This window comes from Anopheles marshallii, chromosome 3, assembly GCF_943734725.1.
Source record: "Anopheles marshallii chromosome 3, idAnoMarsDA_429_01, whole genome shotgun sequence".
Lineage (NCBI taxonomy): Eukaryota > Metazoa > Arthropoda > Insecta > Diptera > Culicidae > Anopheles > Anopheles marshallii.
Genome location: NC_071327.1, coordinates 71,735,467 through 71,753,623, shown reverse-complemented (window position 1 = coordinate 71,753,623; position 18,157 = coordinate 71,735,467). Strand labels below are relative to the sequence as shown.

The following is an 18,157-nucleotide window of genomic DNA, read 5'->3' as shown; positions in this document are numbered from 1 at the left end:
CCGTTTGTTTTTTGCTGTTTGTTACGATTGTTCATAGCTTTGCAATTGCATATTGCTCGCGTACGCAACTGTAAATGCCTTTGATCCAGTGTAAAAAACACGAAACACGATTTTAATATCATGAGAAATATATATAAAAAAAACTTAACTTATTTTAAAATCCTTTACGAATGTACGGATATTACGTAGAACTCTTGGGGATAGAGGGGGCTATATTATTTATGATTTTTTGTATGTTTTTGCTGTTGTATCTCGCCACAGATTAGACACTAGTGTTATTATTTTGCGTGAAAGGCACTCTCTAAACAAAACATGAGTTAATTGCATCGCGTGTCTGTAGTGCAAACTCGTAACGATCTACACTTGATTGATATCGTTTTTGATAAAATAAACAAACTCTCGAACAAACACACGCATTTGTGTGTATCGCCATTAATCGATTGGAGAAAGCGGTTCACTATCAACACAACGATCCTTTGTACGTGTATATATGAAGCCGAACGAACCAATGGACGCTTATCAACATTGGCTGTTAACGATTTTTCATTTCCTTTAATAAAGATGTCTTTTCACTGGAGCTGTTTGCTGCCATTTGCTGTAAGATAACAATTCTAACGTAACGAAACACAGAAAACCGTGTGTGATCGTACCGATCACCAGAAACGTAACACGATCGCGATATGATTATCTTCGAAAGAATGAAAACTCCTAGCCTATGTTCTACGTGTCGTTTGGAACGATATCAATGAGTTAGATTAATATATTAAATGGCAAAATGTGTTTGGTGTTTTGCTCTTATCTTACTGGCTACGATCGGTATCGGTATGATTTTGTTTTCGTTTAGCAAATTTTTTTGTTCTTTTTTGGTTTTAATTAATTTAGCCAAAAGCGTCACGAAATATTGGGCCAAACTCGTGGGTCGTGTGTAAGATTTAACCCAATGTAACGCGCGATCAAATTTGTGTCGGAGTTGATACCAACCGCCGTATATTGATAATAGATGACTGTTTTTGTAAAACGCCATTATTAGCATTACTTTATAGTAGTTGAAGAAGGTGAGAATAAAATTCCATACCTGCCAAAGGTGAAAGTTAAACTCAAGAAAGAAGGTCAAATTTTTGACTAGAAGTATGTAATATGAACTCGATGTGTTAATTTGACTAACGGTGTGTGGCTGTAAAGTTGACTGCTTCTCACCAAAAATTCCGTAAATCCTCTTCTTCATTACTCGATAAATGATTCTCCATTCCGCGAAAGTCAAACGTCCTTCTTATTGCCGTGGTATGTGAAATGATCCTTAAAAAAGTGAACGAAAACTAATTAAGTTACCATACAAATAGTTGAACAAATGTGAAAACTTACACAAATTTAGTTGTTAAAACTGGCACCTGGTGCATTAAACTAAGGCTGTATGACTTTGATTTTCCTCTCGATGTAGGCACGGCACATCGGACAATCGTGAATCTCGATGTGACATCCGGAGCAACAGCACATATGGCCACATGGTAAAAATATCACTTGTACCTGTGCAACAACAAAAACGACGATTTAAACAAATGTACGAATAAAAGGAAAACATGAATTCTTACCATTTGTTCCATACAGATAACGCATTCTGCAAATTGTGCCACAACAGCTCCAGCGCTTACGGGACTGATCGCTTCGTTGGATGCTGGACCGGATGCTCTACCACCAACACCACCGGCAGTGGAAACACGTGGAACGGTCGGTACCACGGATGAAGTCGCTTCAACTTCCAAACCCATCTCCACCGAGCTTCTTCTACGTTCGTCTTCATGATGGTAGTCCTCGTCGATCGGTGCCGTCGCCATTGGCGTAACTGTGGCCGATTCCCCTTCCGGATAGTCAATCCTACCGTTCAAATAATCGTAATAGTTGGCAATCGATTGCAAAATACCGTGCCGATCTGTAGGGTTTTGTACGCCGGCATTCATCAAATCCTGCTCTGTGACGTTGCACAATTCCTTGTCCTTGTTTTGCCATATTTTCGACAAGAATGGCAAACAGTGCACTACACCGTTCGCTAAAAATTGGTAACCCAGCACAGGATCGATCGAGGCGGTATCGTGCGAAACTTCCGTCGGCTGTCGATCAAGAAGGCGCTGGTACTGTAGCAACCAGAAATCGGTTTGTTCATTTTCCTTTTGCTTTTCAATTATCTTGAGCGTATCCAGCAGCTAAAAAAGAGCGAAAACCTCATTAAGTATTGATGATCACAATATAAGCAATATCTGCAACTAAGTAACGTCCGTTTTTGTTGGGATAATAAATCGCACTGAATATTGCCCAAATCGCGAATTACTAGTCGAAGTAAATCAAGCCATTTTCATTGTCAACACTGAAACCGTTCCACGTCAACACTAAAATGCTGGTCAATCAAACCAAGCGCTATCGGACGAAACAGGTGATATGCAGATAGTGTAATATCTGAATAATATAGCGGGGAGAGTAGAATCTCCATTCTAAATACAGTTTTCAGTTGGGTTTGCCATTAAAAGCACAACCAGCACCTCTTTTTCACGTAAATCCTACGATTTTGTGTGTAGTGCTCGACTCCATAGAGAAGGGCTTTTTGGAGTTGGAGTCGATAAGACAAATCTTAATTCACGGCTCCTTCCTTTATCGGCACAACAACCTAACGAGGGTTAAGTCTGCCATTTCTGGCTTTCTTTACCCGCAACCGGATGGTCAAGTCCTGCTTACGGAGGGGATTGGTCCGGAGGGGCCGGTCCTGTCGTGTAAAGACTTACTCCGCTACCAAAACACCACCGGGCTGCACCGGCTTTGTTCCGCCCGTTTAGCTCGCATTACATAAAAACATAAAGTAACACCTCATCCGGAAAAGCCGATTGTTAGGCACCAATTTCTATCATTAATGTCTGCCAGCTGGTTGAAAAGCGGACATTACTTAGTTGCGGACCTGCTATTATTATTACCTGCTGTTTACGTTGGTCCTGTTGTTTGAGCAAATCCGTAAGAACGTACGTTAAATTGATTCGTTGATCGGTCAAATTAATCTAAAAGTAAAACGAAACAAAAAAAATCGAATAATGGAATTACACGTTCAAGGTGACATTGAAAGCTTACGCAAACACATACAATTTGATCGTCCTGGTTAACCTTCTTGCGTTCGATCTCGTACAGCGTTAGTGCGGCCAGCTGCGTTTCAACAATTCGCACCTGCTCAACCAAACCCCAGGTGCGTGAATCGTTCCGTGCAATCAACGCCGCCACAGCGCTCTTCTGTATATCCTCGTCGAACGTTATCTGGTCGATTACATCTTGCCGGTTTTTGTCATAGTTCAAAAACACATTGTTCAGCAGATTGTTCGTTTCGTACTCGCGCTCGAGTATGCTGCGCGACGATTGATCTCGTTGATTGTGAAAGTTTTGTATGATGTTGATTTCATTCTCGAGCAGGTTGGTCATCGCACCGAGTACTTCCTGTTTGCGCAGATCGTTCTGCTGGATGTGCAGATGCTCGAGCAGCCGTTTCTGCTCTTCACGTTCCTGCTCGAGGAAAGCCGGATCGGGACCATTCTTTAGCGCGAGTAGATTGTTTACCAACTCGCTCGATTTTTGATCATCTGTTACGAGAAAACAATGGATAAGATATAAACACGATCGTCGTGCAACAAAAAAAAACCACCGACACGCACCTTTCATAATGTTATCGATAAGCCGTTCTCTTTCCGTCTGCTTTTCCTGCTGCAGCTTGTGCACCTGCGTTTCGTTTTGGTTCTGTTGTTCGAGCAGTTGCTGTAGCAGCATCTGTTTCCGCAGCTGCTGCTGTTCGTGCAGCTTACTCTCCGTTAGCATATCCTTCTCGAACGCCAACCGTTCGCGTTCGAGTAGCTTCCGTTCCTTCTCGTACCGATCGCGGGCCAGCTCCTGCTGGCGTTGGTCGCTACGTTCGCTCGTAAGGAAAGCGGACGTGGTTGCCTTCTGCCGTTCGAGCGCGACGCTGCCATCGGGTTCGGTTTTCCCACTCGGATCTTGATGGAATTCACCGGTCGAAAGATACTTTACGATGGCATATGTGCCGCCGGCCACTACATCTGCCGGTGGGTTTACTATGTAGGTCGGATCGAGCACAATATCTACGAGATTATCACACGTTGCCAGCTGGCTGGGCAGCTGAGAAAGACGTACATTGCCGCTAATGTCCAGCACTCTAAGGTTGGTCATGAACGCTATCTGTTCTACGTTCGCTAGATTGTTCGCTGAAAGATTGAGCAGTTCCAATTTCTTTAGTCGTCCTATCGTTATCGGTAGCTTTTCCAAGGCGTTGTTCGCTAAAAATAGTTCCTACAAGCACAATTGAAATCAGTTACGATGAATTGTAAAAACATGGACCAGCAAAAGCTTGTTCCTTACCCTGAGGTTTTCTAGTTTGTATATATCATCGGGCAGCTTCTTGAAACGATTGTTTGAAAGGTTTAACGATTGCAGTAAGAGTAGATCGTCCAGTGTGCCACCCGCGGCCAGGGAGGATAGCTTATTCTTGGCCAGTGTGAGGGCATCCTTTCGCAGGACCTTGCACATAACGAACACACCAGCGGGCACATCTTTCAGATTGCAATCCTCCAAATCGTATATTGGTTCCGGTGTTTCCTTTGCCTTTTTTTTTCAAAATCAACGAGAAAAATAGGCCATATAGTTAAAATCGATATTTTCCTCCCAAACCAAATAGTGGTCGGAAGGAGTATGAAGCGAAGTAAAACAGCAAGTAAAATGTGTTAATGGGTATGCCAACTATGTAGGGGCATTTAGCGATGACGTGAGAAAAAAAAACGGGGAAAACATTAAATTTGTAATGCTTTTACCAGGCACTGCTTCCGCTCTAGGCGCGCTTTGTAATCCACGCTCGGTTGGTGGCTTGTAGTGGCCATTTCACTGTCTTCCGTTGGTGTGAACAGGTTTTCATTGTTCGAAGAAGAAATGCGACAACCCATATAAAAGAATTAATCTAGTTGGCGTGATGTTTTTCTTGGTTACTTTCGTGCACTCCAGGATATTATTTTTCGATGCACCACCAATAAACAAACCCTTGAACGAGCCTTTCTACAACAACATCTATGTGTGTGTATGCGCGGTATCAAATTTTCGACTTTTGCCGCAGCACTTTAGCATGCACAATGTGACCACAATTTGGGTTTCAATTGGTTTCAATTCACTACGGGGGGGCTAGCTATGAATCACGCGCGCGTTATTTACTGCAGCCTACACCATTTCTACACGTTTGATTGCTCGATGTTGCCACGGGATCCCACTACGCCACTGTCACTGAGACTACGATCATGATACTACGAAACGACACTAGGCTAAAAAAGGGAATGATGAGCACAAACTACCGTGCAAACTAATTGTGAATGAGACCAACACTTCCGTTCCGATGCTGCCGTACTGGACAACGCGCTACATGCTCGGCACGAGACGTGAATTTCCTTTCAACAGGAGTTTTTTTTTCTTTTCGCGCGTTCACCGTCAACTCCGCAGCAGCGCTCTTCTTTGGGAGTCGCTTTGTGTGTGCGTTTGCTTCTTCACAATTACAATAGGCTCATTCTTTTCACTCTCTCACTCTTTCTCTCTCTCTGTCTTGCTTTTACACAATTCTTATCGCATCTTTCACAACATTGGTCGATTCTTTTTCACTCAGAACATTAACCAAAAAAAAGATAATAGTCACGCCAAATGTTTTCAATCTTTTCGGTGACTTTTCTCGTAAACAAAGTGACGTTCGCTGACGGCACACTGATATCGGAATGGTCAGGTGTTCCAGGGCAACGTGATGTTTCATTATCTTTACGGAATGGATTTCGATTCAAAGCCAGCCAATTAATGAAAAAGCATAAAATATGAAGATGATTAAATTTATAAAATTTTACAGGCCAAGCAGGCGAGCGTATACTCTGAATTTCTTATATTGACCTAATGATGTGCTTAAAAAGACCACTGTGCGAATATTACATTCCAGCGCTTCCTAAGATGAAACTTGATTTCATGGAGTTGGTAGGGACATTCTACTTTTCAAACAAAATCGTTTTATTCAACCTTTGCCCCATTCCAAGTAAATACCCTATTCCCATACACCATCATACAGTATTGGTTTATCCGCGTTTTCGTGGTTTGATGCCCCTATAGTTTGTTTAAAATTACTGGAGGTTTAAGTTTCCACTTCGATCGCACACTCCAATCAGCCTGTAATCCTGCGAGGGATGCTTTATCTGGCAAGACAATACATTATAAAAAAACATTAACCATTACGAAATGTTCTTGTCAGAGTTTCGAGATTCGAATATTACCACGTGTTTTCGAATAGTTTTCCAGAATGCCGTAAATATCATTCACCGGTACGCACATGTTGTGACAGTTGTAGATTAAATTATCTAAAGAGCTCTTGAAGTTTGATACAGCGATTGCTACCAATAAACCATTCTCATCGAATATTGGACCACCGCTTTGCCCTGGAAGTATTACAGACAAATAATCATATAAGAACAAAACAAAAATATCATGCTCGGAAATTGCATTTACCACATTGAATGGAACAATCCGTAAACAGGATACCCTCACTGTACTTTGTGGCACGACCCGGAATAATGCTAGGTTTAAAAACTGACCCGCTGGCTAACGATTTAAACACGGGAAAGCCAACAGCATACAAACGTTGACCAATGCGGGGAATGTAATTAGCTAACTGACAGTACCAATTCGACGATTTCGCTTCCTCTTCGAACGTTGCCTCCATCAGTGCAATATCGTACGCACTATCGAAGGTTGGATTTTTGTACACAAGTTTCGGGTGCATTAGTTTGCGATCATTAAACATGCATGTAATGTTATCCTGGAAATCAGAACCATAGGAACAAACGTTAGATAATTTTTTTTTAAAGATACCATCCGTACATACCGTTGCGAGTACGTGAGAACAGGAAATTATATAATGTTTACCGTTCAGCTCGAATGCACATCCGGTTCCCCAGCATCCTTGCGAGTCAATCATACAGACGGAACGAAACGCTTGTGCTGGCAATGCGGTTGTTAAGCTTTGGCAAAGGTTTCTACGGTTTGAAACAATGCTTACAATTTCTTCCATGTTGATCGCTAGTGGGAAGCAAACATTCTCGTTACGATACATAAAAGTAGCGCCGATAAGAATGCCTTGCATTTTCCTGTAAAGAACACACAACGTAGTTATCAAAGTTTTGTGAATGTTAATATACGTCTTTTCATTACATTTGGTAGTTGTAAACCGCTCCTCCCTGGCAGCCCGAGCTGAGATGAGTGTCGAGCAGCAGCACACAGTCCTGTTCACCGAAAATGTTTGAAACGTGTCCGACGTGCAGCGTGTTGAAGAAGGATTCATCCCCAAACGGGGTGGATACGGTTACCACCTTATCCAGCAGATTTGCTCTTTCGCTGCTGGATGGTTGAAGTCGCTCGAGTACTCCCTTAACCTGATCCCACGCAACCCGTTTTGTTAGATTTGTGGACAGAATAATGATGCTGGCAAAAAGCATGGCATACAAACGAATTGGTTTCATATCACCGTTAATGGACACTTGCAATCCCTCTAGCATCGTTTCCATGCATTCTTTCACCCGCCGAGAGTACACTATTTGATAAGCACGAGCCGGTTGTTCCCGCAGCACATTCTCGTGCCTACAAACAACGCGAAAATCTAAATGAAAGATGTCTTTGAGTTCAGTGGATTTGGAAACCTCTACGACTGGGCTATGTTTGACGGCTTTGCTAAGCTCCTCTACATAGCGCTCGTTATCGCTCAAAATTAATCCAGAGGTGATAACAAGCTCATTGCCGACGAAAATTGCCGATGCTTTGTGACTGCCAGTCGTGCAGAAAATAGTGCCATGTTTTGCTATTGCTGGAATCTAAAACAAAAAAGATGCCGATTTATCTCCAGCACTATGTTACGTTCATTTTATTTACCTTCATTTCACATAATACGGTTGGAAGAAGGGTAAAAATTACGATAAAAAGCACCGATTCAAATTCCAAACCACACGGACCCGCTTCAGACGAAAACAAAACAAACTTTGACAGTTGTCAAATGGCAGTGACCCAAATGGCCCAAAAACGGGAACAATGCCGGGAACGCGGCAATTTCGGAATCGGATTTTTAAATTTGACCGTTGTTTTAAATAATCTTAAAACGTGTTACAAGTTTGCACAACGTTAATAAGATCAATTTAATAGAAGAAATTAAGTGTGTCTACTAGGCCGAGGTTGAACTTTGGATAACTAGGCCTCACTCTGTAGGAAGTGTGACTGTTTACGAATATGCCACGTTTATTTCAGTAAAATACAGCCCCAATGCAACTCCATCATTCCGCGTGGCATTGAAATGCTAGTTAGTAATTGGTATTCTAGTTTAAGAAAACTCCCAGAACCCAAGTTCCAAGAATGATTCAAAGACATTTCACTACCAAAGTGCATCTGGCTATTGCGTGTATTATTCTAAATTAAGAATAAGTGAAACTGTTGAGAAAGTACATATTTCTATGTTTGCTTGGGAGATTGCTTTAAGATCAGTAATGTTGTAGTGATCAATATGAAGAATTATCTCGGTGGCCAATCTATTTACTTATCAGAATGTTCTCTTGTCAATTGGGATAGACTGTCCGCCCCGGTTGGATTTTAATTTTCGAATATTCCAGCTTGACTATTCAGCTATAACATGTAACTTATCGTCTAACATTGTAATCGTGCATGGACCGTCATCTGGACCAACAAGGATTCTTGTACCAAATAGAAAGATCAGGAAATCGAATCACCGAAACATAAGATGGGAATTGTGTCACGATCACCAATTACAGATCTTGCGTCCTCGGAATCGCAGGAAGAGTTAAGTTGGTAGTACTATAAAACATCAATCAAATTATTTAATCTCTTAATGTTAATTGTTTTGCAAAAGTAATATTTCTAATTAATAATCTACTTCCCCAGCTGTCAATGCATTACCAACGACCACACCAAAACAAACAAACCATTAAAAACATTCTAAGCCCTTGTACAATCGAGGAGCTTGTATTAATTTTGAACCACCGCACCACCAATTGATGTCAGCAGCTGCGGAATACGGTGGCCAACAAACAAGTGCACCGCACGAGCCGCAAGACCAATGCTGGCCTCCTTTTTTTGCCGCTGCATGCGTGATTTATTTTCATTTAGTGCAATCGCGATCTGCTGGCAGATCGCAAATTAATTGCCCCGCCGGATCGCGAACATCCCCCTCCTCCCCAACACTTGGGCGATCGTCGCCACACCGCGAAGTGTCGTGTGTGCACTGTCAGACAGCTTGGCGCACGTCCGCCATTTTCGAAGGCGAACTGTTGCGAGGGAAAGGAATGGGGATCGATGGCATGTAATGCGTGTGGCAAACGGGGTTGAGATTTCGACCAGAAGTAGTACTGGTTGTATGCATATGATTGTGTGTGTGTGAATCCCGAAAGTGGACACACAACTGAGTGTCACACAACTGACAGAATGCTTTCCCTTCGAATAAGTAGATCTTCACGACCACGATTTAATGGATACCAGCGAAAACCAGCGAGCTTGGTATGGTATGTGGAATTAATATGGCGCAAAATACGCAAACAGTACAAATAACACACAAAAACACAACCAGTTCTCGCATGCAAAGTGACACATCCACCCGGTCTACGTCGTCTTGGGAAGGGGTGTCATAGGTCAACCGTTTACCAGCGATCTGCGACCACCACAGACGTATGCATGCGCGATGAGGCAAATAGTTTTTTTTTGTTGCTGCTGTAGATCCTTGGTGGGAGGTCCTGGGAGTTGGAAAACGTTTGGTGCCTCCGCGACCGTGTGCAACGGTGTGGCTACATATCGATTGATATATTGATGCTCCGATCGCCAATCGCTGTCAACCGTTGATCACTAACCATATTTTACTAAATTGTACGCGTGTGGGAAGCATTCGATTACGTCCGACACATCTTGTCCAGAAAGAGAGAGAGAGAGAGAGAGTGAGCGTATTGATTATAGCGGAGTGCAAATATCGCTTTGACATTCGCTCCGCCGTCGGTTTGTTTTGATCTTTGGTGGAGGTCGTGTTTTTTGCCAATTTGAACGGAACGATCAAAGAAGCAATTCACCGCACAGGAGGCGCAATCTGATCGATACGGTTTGCATCTATTAGATAGCCGAATATTTTACACACCGAATACTCACCTGTTACGCACAATTAATAACTACATGAATTACAATTATAAACAACAATGTGTTCACATAAAAACTACTCAAAATGTGCTTTTTAGAATTACAAAGCTCAGAATTTAGATAAAAACAAATGGAACTATATCGAATGGCGATGGCAAGAATTCAATCAATAATTATAAACTGCAATAGAAGGTGACTTGAAGCCTATGTTTAATAAGCTTTCTAGAAAAATACCCAAGTCCTCCCGTGGCCTAAGGTTACTGCACATTTAAATGTTATCTTTAGGTTCTACCTTCTCGTAACCTTGGCGATCGTCTGTTTTAGCCCTTAATTGATTCAGGTACATCATCCATTTGAGGTTTGACAATGAAAGTTATGGTGGCCATATCTGAGGCTTGCTGGGAACGCTTTTAGTATACGGTGAAACGAATATCTCTATAGTGATTTTTTGGCAAGATCACTTCAAAAGCTCAAATACTCTTTCACTTGAGATTACCTGAGAAACGCTTCAACTTCTAGAAGACATGTTGGAACTCTATCTCCAAGCATCCAATCAGCTCATGAAGGAAATAACGTTTTACTTTTCAAGGATCTTCTTGGGGACCTTGAGGGAGTGGGAGTCGTTTCAAAATGTTCCCCAAGAACTCCTCCTCTTCTTGGGGGAAGATGTAATTAACATGGCCTCCAATGACATTTTGTTCCATTCAGAGACTAGTAACTCTCGGCATTCACTGGGGCTTCAATGGGTGAAACAATGTCTATCTTGTCCAAGGATTTCTTTGTCTGAGAGCCACTGTGAGAACGCTTCTTAAAGATGGTCTGCACTTTTGTTCAATGCTGAGCTGCTGTACGATGGTCCAGGCTTTCTCCAGACGGGAGAGGATATCATAAATGCCATATTATCTATACTCTGCGGATATGAAATGCTTTACGTTGTAGAACTTATTTGTTGCTGTTCTATAACTGCCTGCCAAGTTCTTCTTGGTGGTTACACTGATTACGATATTAGTGTTATCAGAGTTGCTGTTAGATTAGTTGAGAACTACGAGGTATAGCTAGATGGCAAAGGAACTCACCTGAAAAATCGCTCAAATCAGTCCAATTCTTTAATGTCCACAGTGCATTAAGAACAGCAGGTGTTCTTCTGCGTAGATAATAGACTATTTAAATGCTACGCCACCCGTACACAACAAACCGCTCGGACATATTTTATTATGTAAACCATTTCGCGGTCTAATCGTGTATAGTTTATTGATGTTGACCGAATACAGGCTTTCAGAACAGGCCTGTGAAAAGATTCTTTGCATGGCCAGATGCCACACCACGGTCGCGGGTTTTCATGTAAACAGCAAATTGGCCATTCGTTCGATTCCGTGCCAGCCGGACCACTTCCAAAGGATGCAAATGAATCAATCTAAAATGCTTGCCTGTGATCCTGGCAAAAGGCAACTCATCGTTTAACCATCGGAACAACCGGTCCGCCCCCCAAACGGGGAACCGGTTTCCCGGTTCAAGCCGGTAAATTGTTTTTTGATTAATGATTTGTTGTTTTACCTGTTTATTTTATTTTTTTTATTTCGCATCGCACCACTCCTGCCCAGTTTCCGGCCCGGTTCCCGGGCTGAACGAGCGCCCGATTAACATATAAGTTACGACAGGACAGGACCGACAGTACGGCAGGCGGAAAACAAAAATAAATAAATTCGGCAGTGACTCACACCATGTCGTATCTCGTTGCGTTTGGATGCAATCACCGATGTGGCCGGTGGCCGGCCGGTGTGACCAGCTCGGGTGCTGCGTTCTGCAGAGCCTGTTTCTCGGTTGTTCGTTAATGGATTGGCGGACAGTTTGCCTGGCGGCGTACCCGTTGTTTGATGTGAAGTTTGACTTTTGACAGTGGCCCGAGGGGCAACCAAAAAAAAAAGGCCGATGTGCCGATGAGGAGTTCGATCATCGATCGTTCCGTAACTGTGCCTTCGCGCGTCGGTGCGAGATCATCCAGGCGGACGGTTTTGACCTCAATGGAACGCTGGATTCGAGGAAATTCGTGCAGGGGCAGAGGAAAATATAAACCATCGCCGAATGGCACAAACAGGTGTCCACGGACCACTGCGTCGTGGATCGAACGGGAGAGATTCGTGCAGTCCGATAGGTACCGCCGCGGCAGACAACCTGGCACCGGTTTCAGCGAACGGCTCGTACGATTTGTGCCCATAAATAGCGAAACGTCAAATCTGTATGCTAATCGAATGTTAATGAAGCTTGTGTGAGGTTCGCCGGTTTATCAATGATAGCACCAATTTTTTTTTTGGGGTGTTTTTTGTTCCCCCCGAGTCCCGTCCTTTGAGCGATTCCTCGGGGAGCTTTTGCGAGATGCTGCTCCACACGGCTGCTTCGACCGCTTTCTGCTGAAGGGGGGAACGGTTTAAAAAAAACTGGCGATCGACACTTTTCTATCGGCGATCGGCGCGACACCCCGCTTGTCTGGGATGATTTTTTTTTATGTTATCCGAACACTAACTAATTGGAAGATGCCATAGTTGATTGCTGTTTATGAGTCATAAACACATCCCGCACTGGGAACGGCGATGGCATAAATGTTACACTGGTCACGCGAGACGAAACCCTCCCCCCTCCCCCCCAACGTATAACCACCTTTTTGCAGGGTGTGATTAAAATTCCTGCCAAACATTTCACAGACTACGCGGCACCGGACCCGAAAGAGAAGGTAATCAAAGGAAAGCATACGCTCACGAACGCTTGCTTGAACGCTGGGACGCGGTTTTGTGGCGATTTTGTTTTATTGTAACAAAAGAAAGAGCTACTATTTTACAGTGCTACAGCTGGAGGCAATTCGCGCCCGCCATAGCTATGAATACATCTTGTCTATCGGAACCGAAAAGCCGCAACGCTGACGTCATGCGGGGATGTAGACGTACGGTTACGTTTAATTGGAAACCCGCAAGCCAGCGGGTTAGCTGACCATAAAGTGTATCCTTGATACTACGCGCTGTGCCCGGGGATGCGTTCAGTACCTTCCCCATCGTCAACTGGTTGTGGCGGCGGCCTCTAAACACGCCACAACCGAAGCCATCCAAAGCCGCCACACGGGGACCGGGTGTTATTTCTGTTCATCCCGGTTGACTTCCGGAACGCAAGGAGGAAAATGATAAGGTTATAAAACCATAATTTGTGTGCGTATTGTTGTCCAACCGTACGATTACCATCACGTTTGTACACACGTCTACGACCATCTAGTTTTCTCCTACATGCTATTAGAATAAAATAGACCTGGCATATGGCTGCGTTGCCATTTCTAATTCTGCGTTGCGCGGGGCGGGCGATCCGAGCTTTCGCATGAAACGTTGTGAAAATGTATAAAATTAAACTTAAATTACACTGTGGCGTAGCGGGTGGACCGATAACGCAATGCGTCGTTGTTGTGCTGGGCTAGGGCATCCGTCAAGTGTTCTGTGGCGCATGGCATCAATAACAGTGGGACGCTTCCCCCAGTGGGGGTCTGCGATGAATGGAAGCGGTTGGAAAATAAGTAGCATTTTTCAGGACATCAAGCAAATTTGTTTTTCCAGCACGTTTTGTCCCCCCCCCCTCCCCCCTTCCCTTCTGCCTGTGATCCTACATCGAAGTAGGTTACGAAGGCTAACAAGATATAGTTTTATCTTTTTTCTCTGGCTTCATGGGATGATACAGTTAGTTAGGATATGGTTGACTGTGAATAAATGATCCTAACCTCGATGTACTTAGATGAGTTGTAGAATTACTATTTGTTCTACTTCTTTCTACAGTTCCTGTAACTATGTTTATATATAAAGCAAAGTAATATTAATGCTGTGAACATTTTTGAATCTAATTTTACGCCTGACATTCGTAAAGTGAGCTTCAATAAGTTCTGCACTAATAGTAATTTTTTCAACAAACTGAAAAAAACAAGTGTTTTTATCTCAATGGTACATTCTGGGTTGGGACATTAGCATGACCGGATAAGCGGACAACACGGATAATAGGTACATCTGCTTTGTTGATAAACATGAGCACATATTCGCTACTGACGTTACAGCTAACATGTCAAACTGCCATAAAAACTGTCATTTCCAAGCGTCACGATAAATCTGTCACCCAGATAATTGGTAGTCGACTGTTTAGTATACACTTTATACTGGGGCCCGGTGGCATGATGGTTGCGGCGCCGGTCTTCACATGACAGGACTGGTCCAAAATTCCATCCAGACCAATCCCCCGTACGCAGGACCGACGCTACGTAGCTACAGGTAAATAAAGTCACTTAAGACCTGTTGAGCTCGTTGTGCCGATAAGAAGAAGCACACAAAACAAGTTCTGCAACTATCAAGCCCTTAATGATATATATTTTTTTGTATATTACTAAGACACTAGGTTTTGTGATTGTAAATGTAAAATTGTCTTTGTCATTTCCGCACAGTACTAGTAACCTTGATTAAATGACGTCATGTATTTAAATATCTTAAGTTACGCCTTAACTTTACACTACAATTTAATGATTTTTGTTTTACAAATTACTATTTTAAAGCCAACATTTAAAAGTTAAAAATAGTTTTGCAAAATAAACATGTTTTTTTATGGAGTTCTTGTGTTAAACTTCATAACCGATTTTAATGAGCAAGCGTTCATCATTCGAAGCAGGAAATGCTGTAACATTTTATGGCAAGGTTTAAGAAAACTGCTGACGTTCTGTCGTAATAGAATACATCAATGAAGTGATTACATAGTGAGCAGTAAAGTTTAATATTAGCTGCTAATGTACTTAGCTGTCAAAGCTTCATTATATTTATTTTTGTACCATTGCTTATGTTCCACGTGCCAAGTTTAACATTGCCATATTACTGTATACACAATATTTCTTTTAGAAGTAAACGAATGAACATGACAATAGTGTGTAGTTTAAACTACTGGACTGTGTAGAGTTGAAGTTCTACTAAAGGTGGAAGTACAGTTTTGTAAATCTCCCAACTCGCAACACATTTTTGACAGCTTCGTTCCATTGGCCGGGGGGTCCAAGGGTGGCGAGCTTTCATTTCCTTTTCGGTTGATTCCTCTTCCTTTCGTGGGGGGAAGGTTTGCTTTATCATCTTCGTGTGTGCGCAATATCTACTAACATCTCTTTTGCTCGCCGAAGCTTTTGCTTGCAGCTTCTCGTTCTATCGCACATTTTGCTGCTCTTTCGCACACCGCCGATTATCAGACGCTCCGAAGTCGCTGGAATATCGATGTTTCTCTCCCGCTCAACACCACTGCGCGTCTTCTTTTCGCAAACCCACAGCGTTGGATGGTGCCGGGAGGACTTTCGGACCAATTGCGGGATGCTGGGACGATTGTGGGCTGTTGTGGCTTTCGTTGTCGATGTTTTATAGTGCTTGGGGAAGCGCAAGCCGTTATCCTCTATATATAAATGAGAAAACAATTTTGCCACCACAAGTATTTCACTGTTGGTCCTAACAGTAACACTGTGCCGATCTTCCGCGTTGCAATCATCATCATCCGTGGACGAGCTGTTCTTTCGATTGTTGGATTGTGACAATTGGATCTTGGCGTTCTTGGCTTCTGATATAAAGTGTTTTTTTTTTGACTATACAACACCACAAACATTTCACGGTTTAACGATCGAAAACGAATCGAACTGGTGACGGTGGCAGATAGTGTGATTTAAACGTGAGTGTGAACGCGAATCTACGCAGATTCAGCAAGGGCAACGCCAACAACCCAGCCTCGAGATCTATCGCAACCTAGAGGAGAGATTCAAAGGGAGGCGCGTATACTTGCAGCTTGGATTTCAACTGCGCCAAGTGCAGTGCATGGATAGTATCAAGGTAAACAATATCAATTTCAAATGCGATCGGTCACGTGATAACAGATGGACATGGACACTACACTGGCACCACGAGCGTGTCAAAACCGTGTCTATTTACTAGCGTCAATTATGGTGTCATTAGGCGTGCAAATTAATCGATCCGTGTTGGAAGTGTGGCAGGATCGTATGATCATGTGCCGTATCGTATGATCACCATTTGTCGAGTGGATTTAATTTGCATAATCATATTTTGATCGGTGTGTTACAAGCAGCGGGGCACAATGTTTCTTCTTTGGCCGTACACAACCTAAGGCGTAAGTCTTTGGCAGCCTTTTATGGCTTTCTTTGGCTTTTATCTTCCCACAGACGGATTCCTTCGTATGGGTGAACGGTTCTAGATTCGATGTGAGGTCTTTCTTGTGAAAACTGTACTGTACATTTTTGACAAATTGTGTTGAAAACATTATAAAATTCAATATTATTTAATACTTCAAAACTATTGGCCGTATTGGTATAAAATTCAATGTTATGATGGAATTTAAAATATATTTACATTATGGATGCATGCACGTCATGTTAGGAAAAGTATGCAAAAACATAAAATTGAATTTCAAACGAGTTATTTTAACATTTTCTTATCTATCTTTAAAATATTTAAAAATAATTTAGAGAAACAACTGATCGTATAGTTATATTAAGCACTGTTTAACCAAGTGGAGATGTTTATTTTAACCATTCAGATTAGTATTCAGTTTTAGTTTTAATAACTATTAAATATTAGCTTTAGTAGCTTATACCAACATAACTTTAAACATTTTTAGAAATACTAGCCTTGTTTAATTTAAAATAAATAATATTCTACAGAAAACTATTTTGATCCAGTGAATTTTGTACTAAACAAAAACAAAACTTGAAAAGGAGCTTATAAATATTAATTTTTTTATAAAGTAACAAATAATAACTATATAAAAGTAATCGTCACATACGATTCGCGGTTTAACAAAGAATGTTAAATTTAAAGCTATTTCGCTAGTCTGTACTAAAGATGTTTATACCCTTTCCATCTAGTGCTTTCCACGGAAAATATCCGTAATGTCAGCAAATGCCCTTAATACATCAACGTCAGGTTCGATTACAAGACGTCCTCAAATGTAGTTTTATCCCATGTTACTATCACCCACCCGAATGGTAATTAATGTAATGGAAAATTATCACTTCTTCGGTTCGTTCCGCATCGCAAAAGTGTAATAAAAAAAAAAAAAAACGGTTCTACAATAGAACAATGTAGACCAATTCGTTCCGAACGTTCGTTCGTTTGTTAGTGACAGCGGTAAGATTTCCATTGTCGTTCTTGGTTGGGGACGACCCGCCGGTCGTACTCAGCAACTTGTTGCGCTGTTTGTTAATACGATCGCCGGGCACGATTCATGTGCGGCTAACATTTTCCACCTGAATGACGGATTGACGGGCTGCCTATTTACACCCTTTTCCCGGTACGGTTCCATCGTGCTCTACAAGAGTTAGTAACCCACCGTAGACCGGCGGTAGGGAACCGGGTGAACCGATAACTCGTCTTACGATTTTACAAAGACAAGGCACATGGGTTTGTTTTAGATTTTCTTTCCGTTCGATTGTTCGACGAGGCGCGATTACGTTGCATAGAACCTGCGAGACTCGTTTACGCAATGGAAAGAACCCCGCAGCAACCGTCGCGAGAAAATGGTACTGACTATTGCTAGCGTGTCATAACAGGATAATCCCAACCGAATAGCCCCGGTGAGAACGAATGAATAATGGTTTCCATTAGAGTGGACAGTGAATGACTAATTAATAGATGTGAACTAGTTTAATGCGATTCGATTAGTGATACGGTGACAAGAATTTTGGTTTCCTAATCGATTGTGAACCATTTTGAGCCGATCGTTGTCCAGGTAAGAAGTTTTTTTTCATACTTCACTGATGGTACCATCAGGGTGGTTTGTGTTGTTTTATGATGCAAATGTCTAAAATTTGCCCACCACATCCAATCATTTAGTACTTGATTCTTAATTTCTTTAAATTTATTACAAATTATAATTAAGTACC

General features: G+C 42.2%; 2 protein-coding genes across 2 annotated transcripts; both read right to left on the bottom strand.

Moving 5' to 3' along the window:
* Nucleotides 1-1,401: 1,401 nt before the first annotated feature.
* On the bottom strand, nt 1,402-4,976 carry LOC128714692 (E3 ubiquitin-protein ligase LRSAM1-like). Its single transcript, XM_053809567.1, has 7 exons — nt 4,848-4,976; nt 4,399-4,641; nt 3,681-4,329; nt 3,121-3,608; nt 2,958-3,038; nt 1,590-2,198; nt 1,402-1,524 (listed from the first exon to the last, which is right to left on the bottom strand). The coding sequence occupies exons 1-7, from the start codon at nt 4,974-4,976 to the stop codon at nt 1,402-1,404; spliced, it is 2,322 nt and encodes a 773-aa protein (XP_053665542.1).
* A 1,183-nt stretch (nt 4,977-6,159) lies between these two features.
* LOC128713107 (uncharacterized) lies at nt 6,160-7,980 on the bottom strand. Its single transcript, XM_053807969.1, has 6 exons — nt 7,975-7,980; nt 7,261-7,916; nt 6,935-7,196; nt 6,559-6,868; nt 6,327-6,488; nt 6,160-6,248 (listed from the first exon to the last, which is right to left on the bottom strand). Exons 1-6 carry the CDS (start codon nt 7,978-7,980, stop codon nt 6,160-6,162), a joined length of 1,485 nt encoding a protein of 494 aa, XP_053663944.1.
* Between the last annotated feature and the right edge of the window lie 10,177 nt (nt 7,981-18,157).

Coding starts and splice junctions, on each gene's coding strand:
- LOC128713107 (XM_053807969.1), bottom strand. Junction 7,197..7,260: donor GCGGTTTACAACTACCAAAT/GTAATGAAAAGA, acceptor TGTTCTTTACAG/GAAAATGCAAGGCATTCTTA. Junction 6,489..6,558: donor GGATTGTTCCATTCAATGTG/GTAAATGCAATT, acceptor TAATACTTCCAG/GGCAAAGCGGTGGTCCAATA.
- LOC128714692 (XM_053809567.1), bottom strand. CDS start 4,976: ATGGGTTGTCGCATTTCTTCTTCGAACAATGAAAACCTGTTCACACCA. Junction 4,642..4,847: donor TAGAGCGGAAGCAGTGCCTG/GTAAAAGCATTA, acceptor TGAAAAAAAAAG/GCAAAGGAAACACCGGAACC. Junction 1,525..1,589: donor TTATCTGTATGGAACAAATG/GTAAGAATTCAT, acceptor GTTGTTGCACAG/GTACAAGTGATATTTTTACC.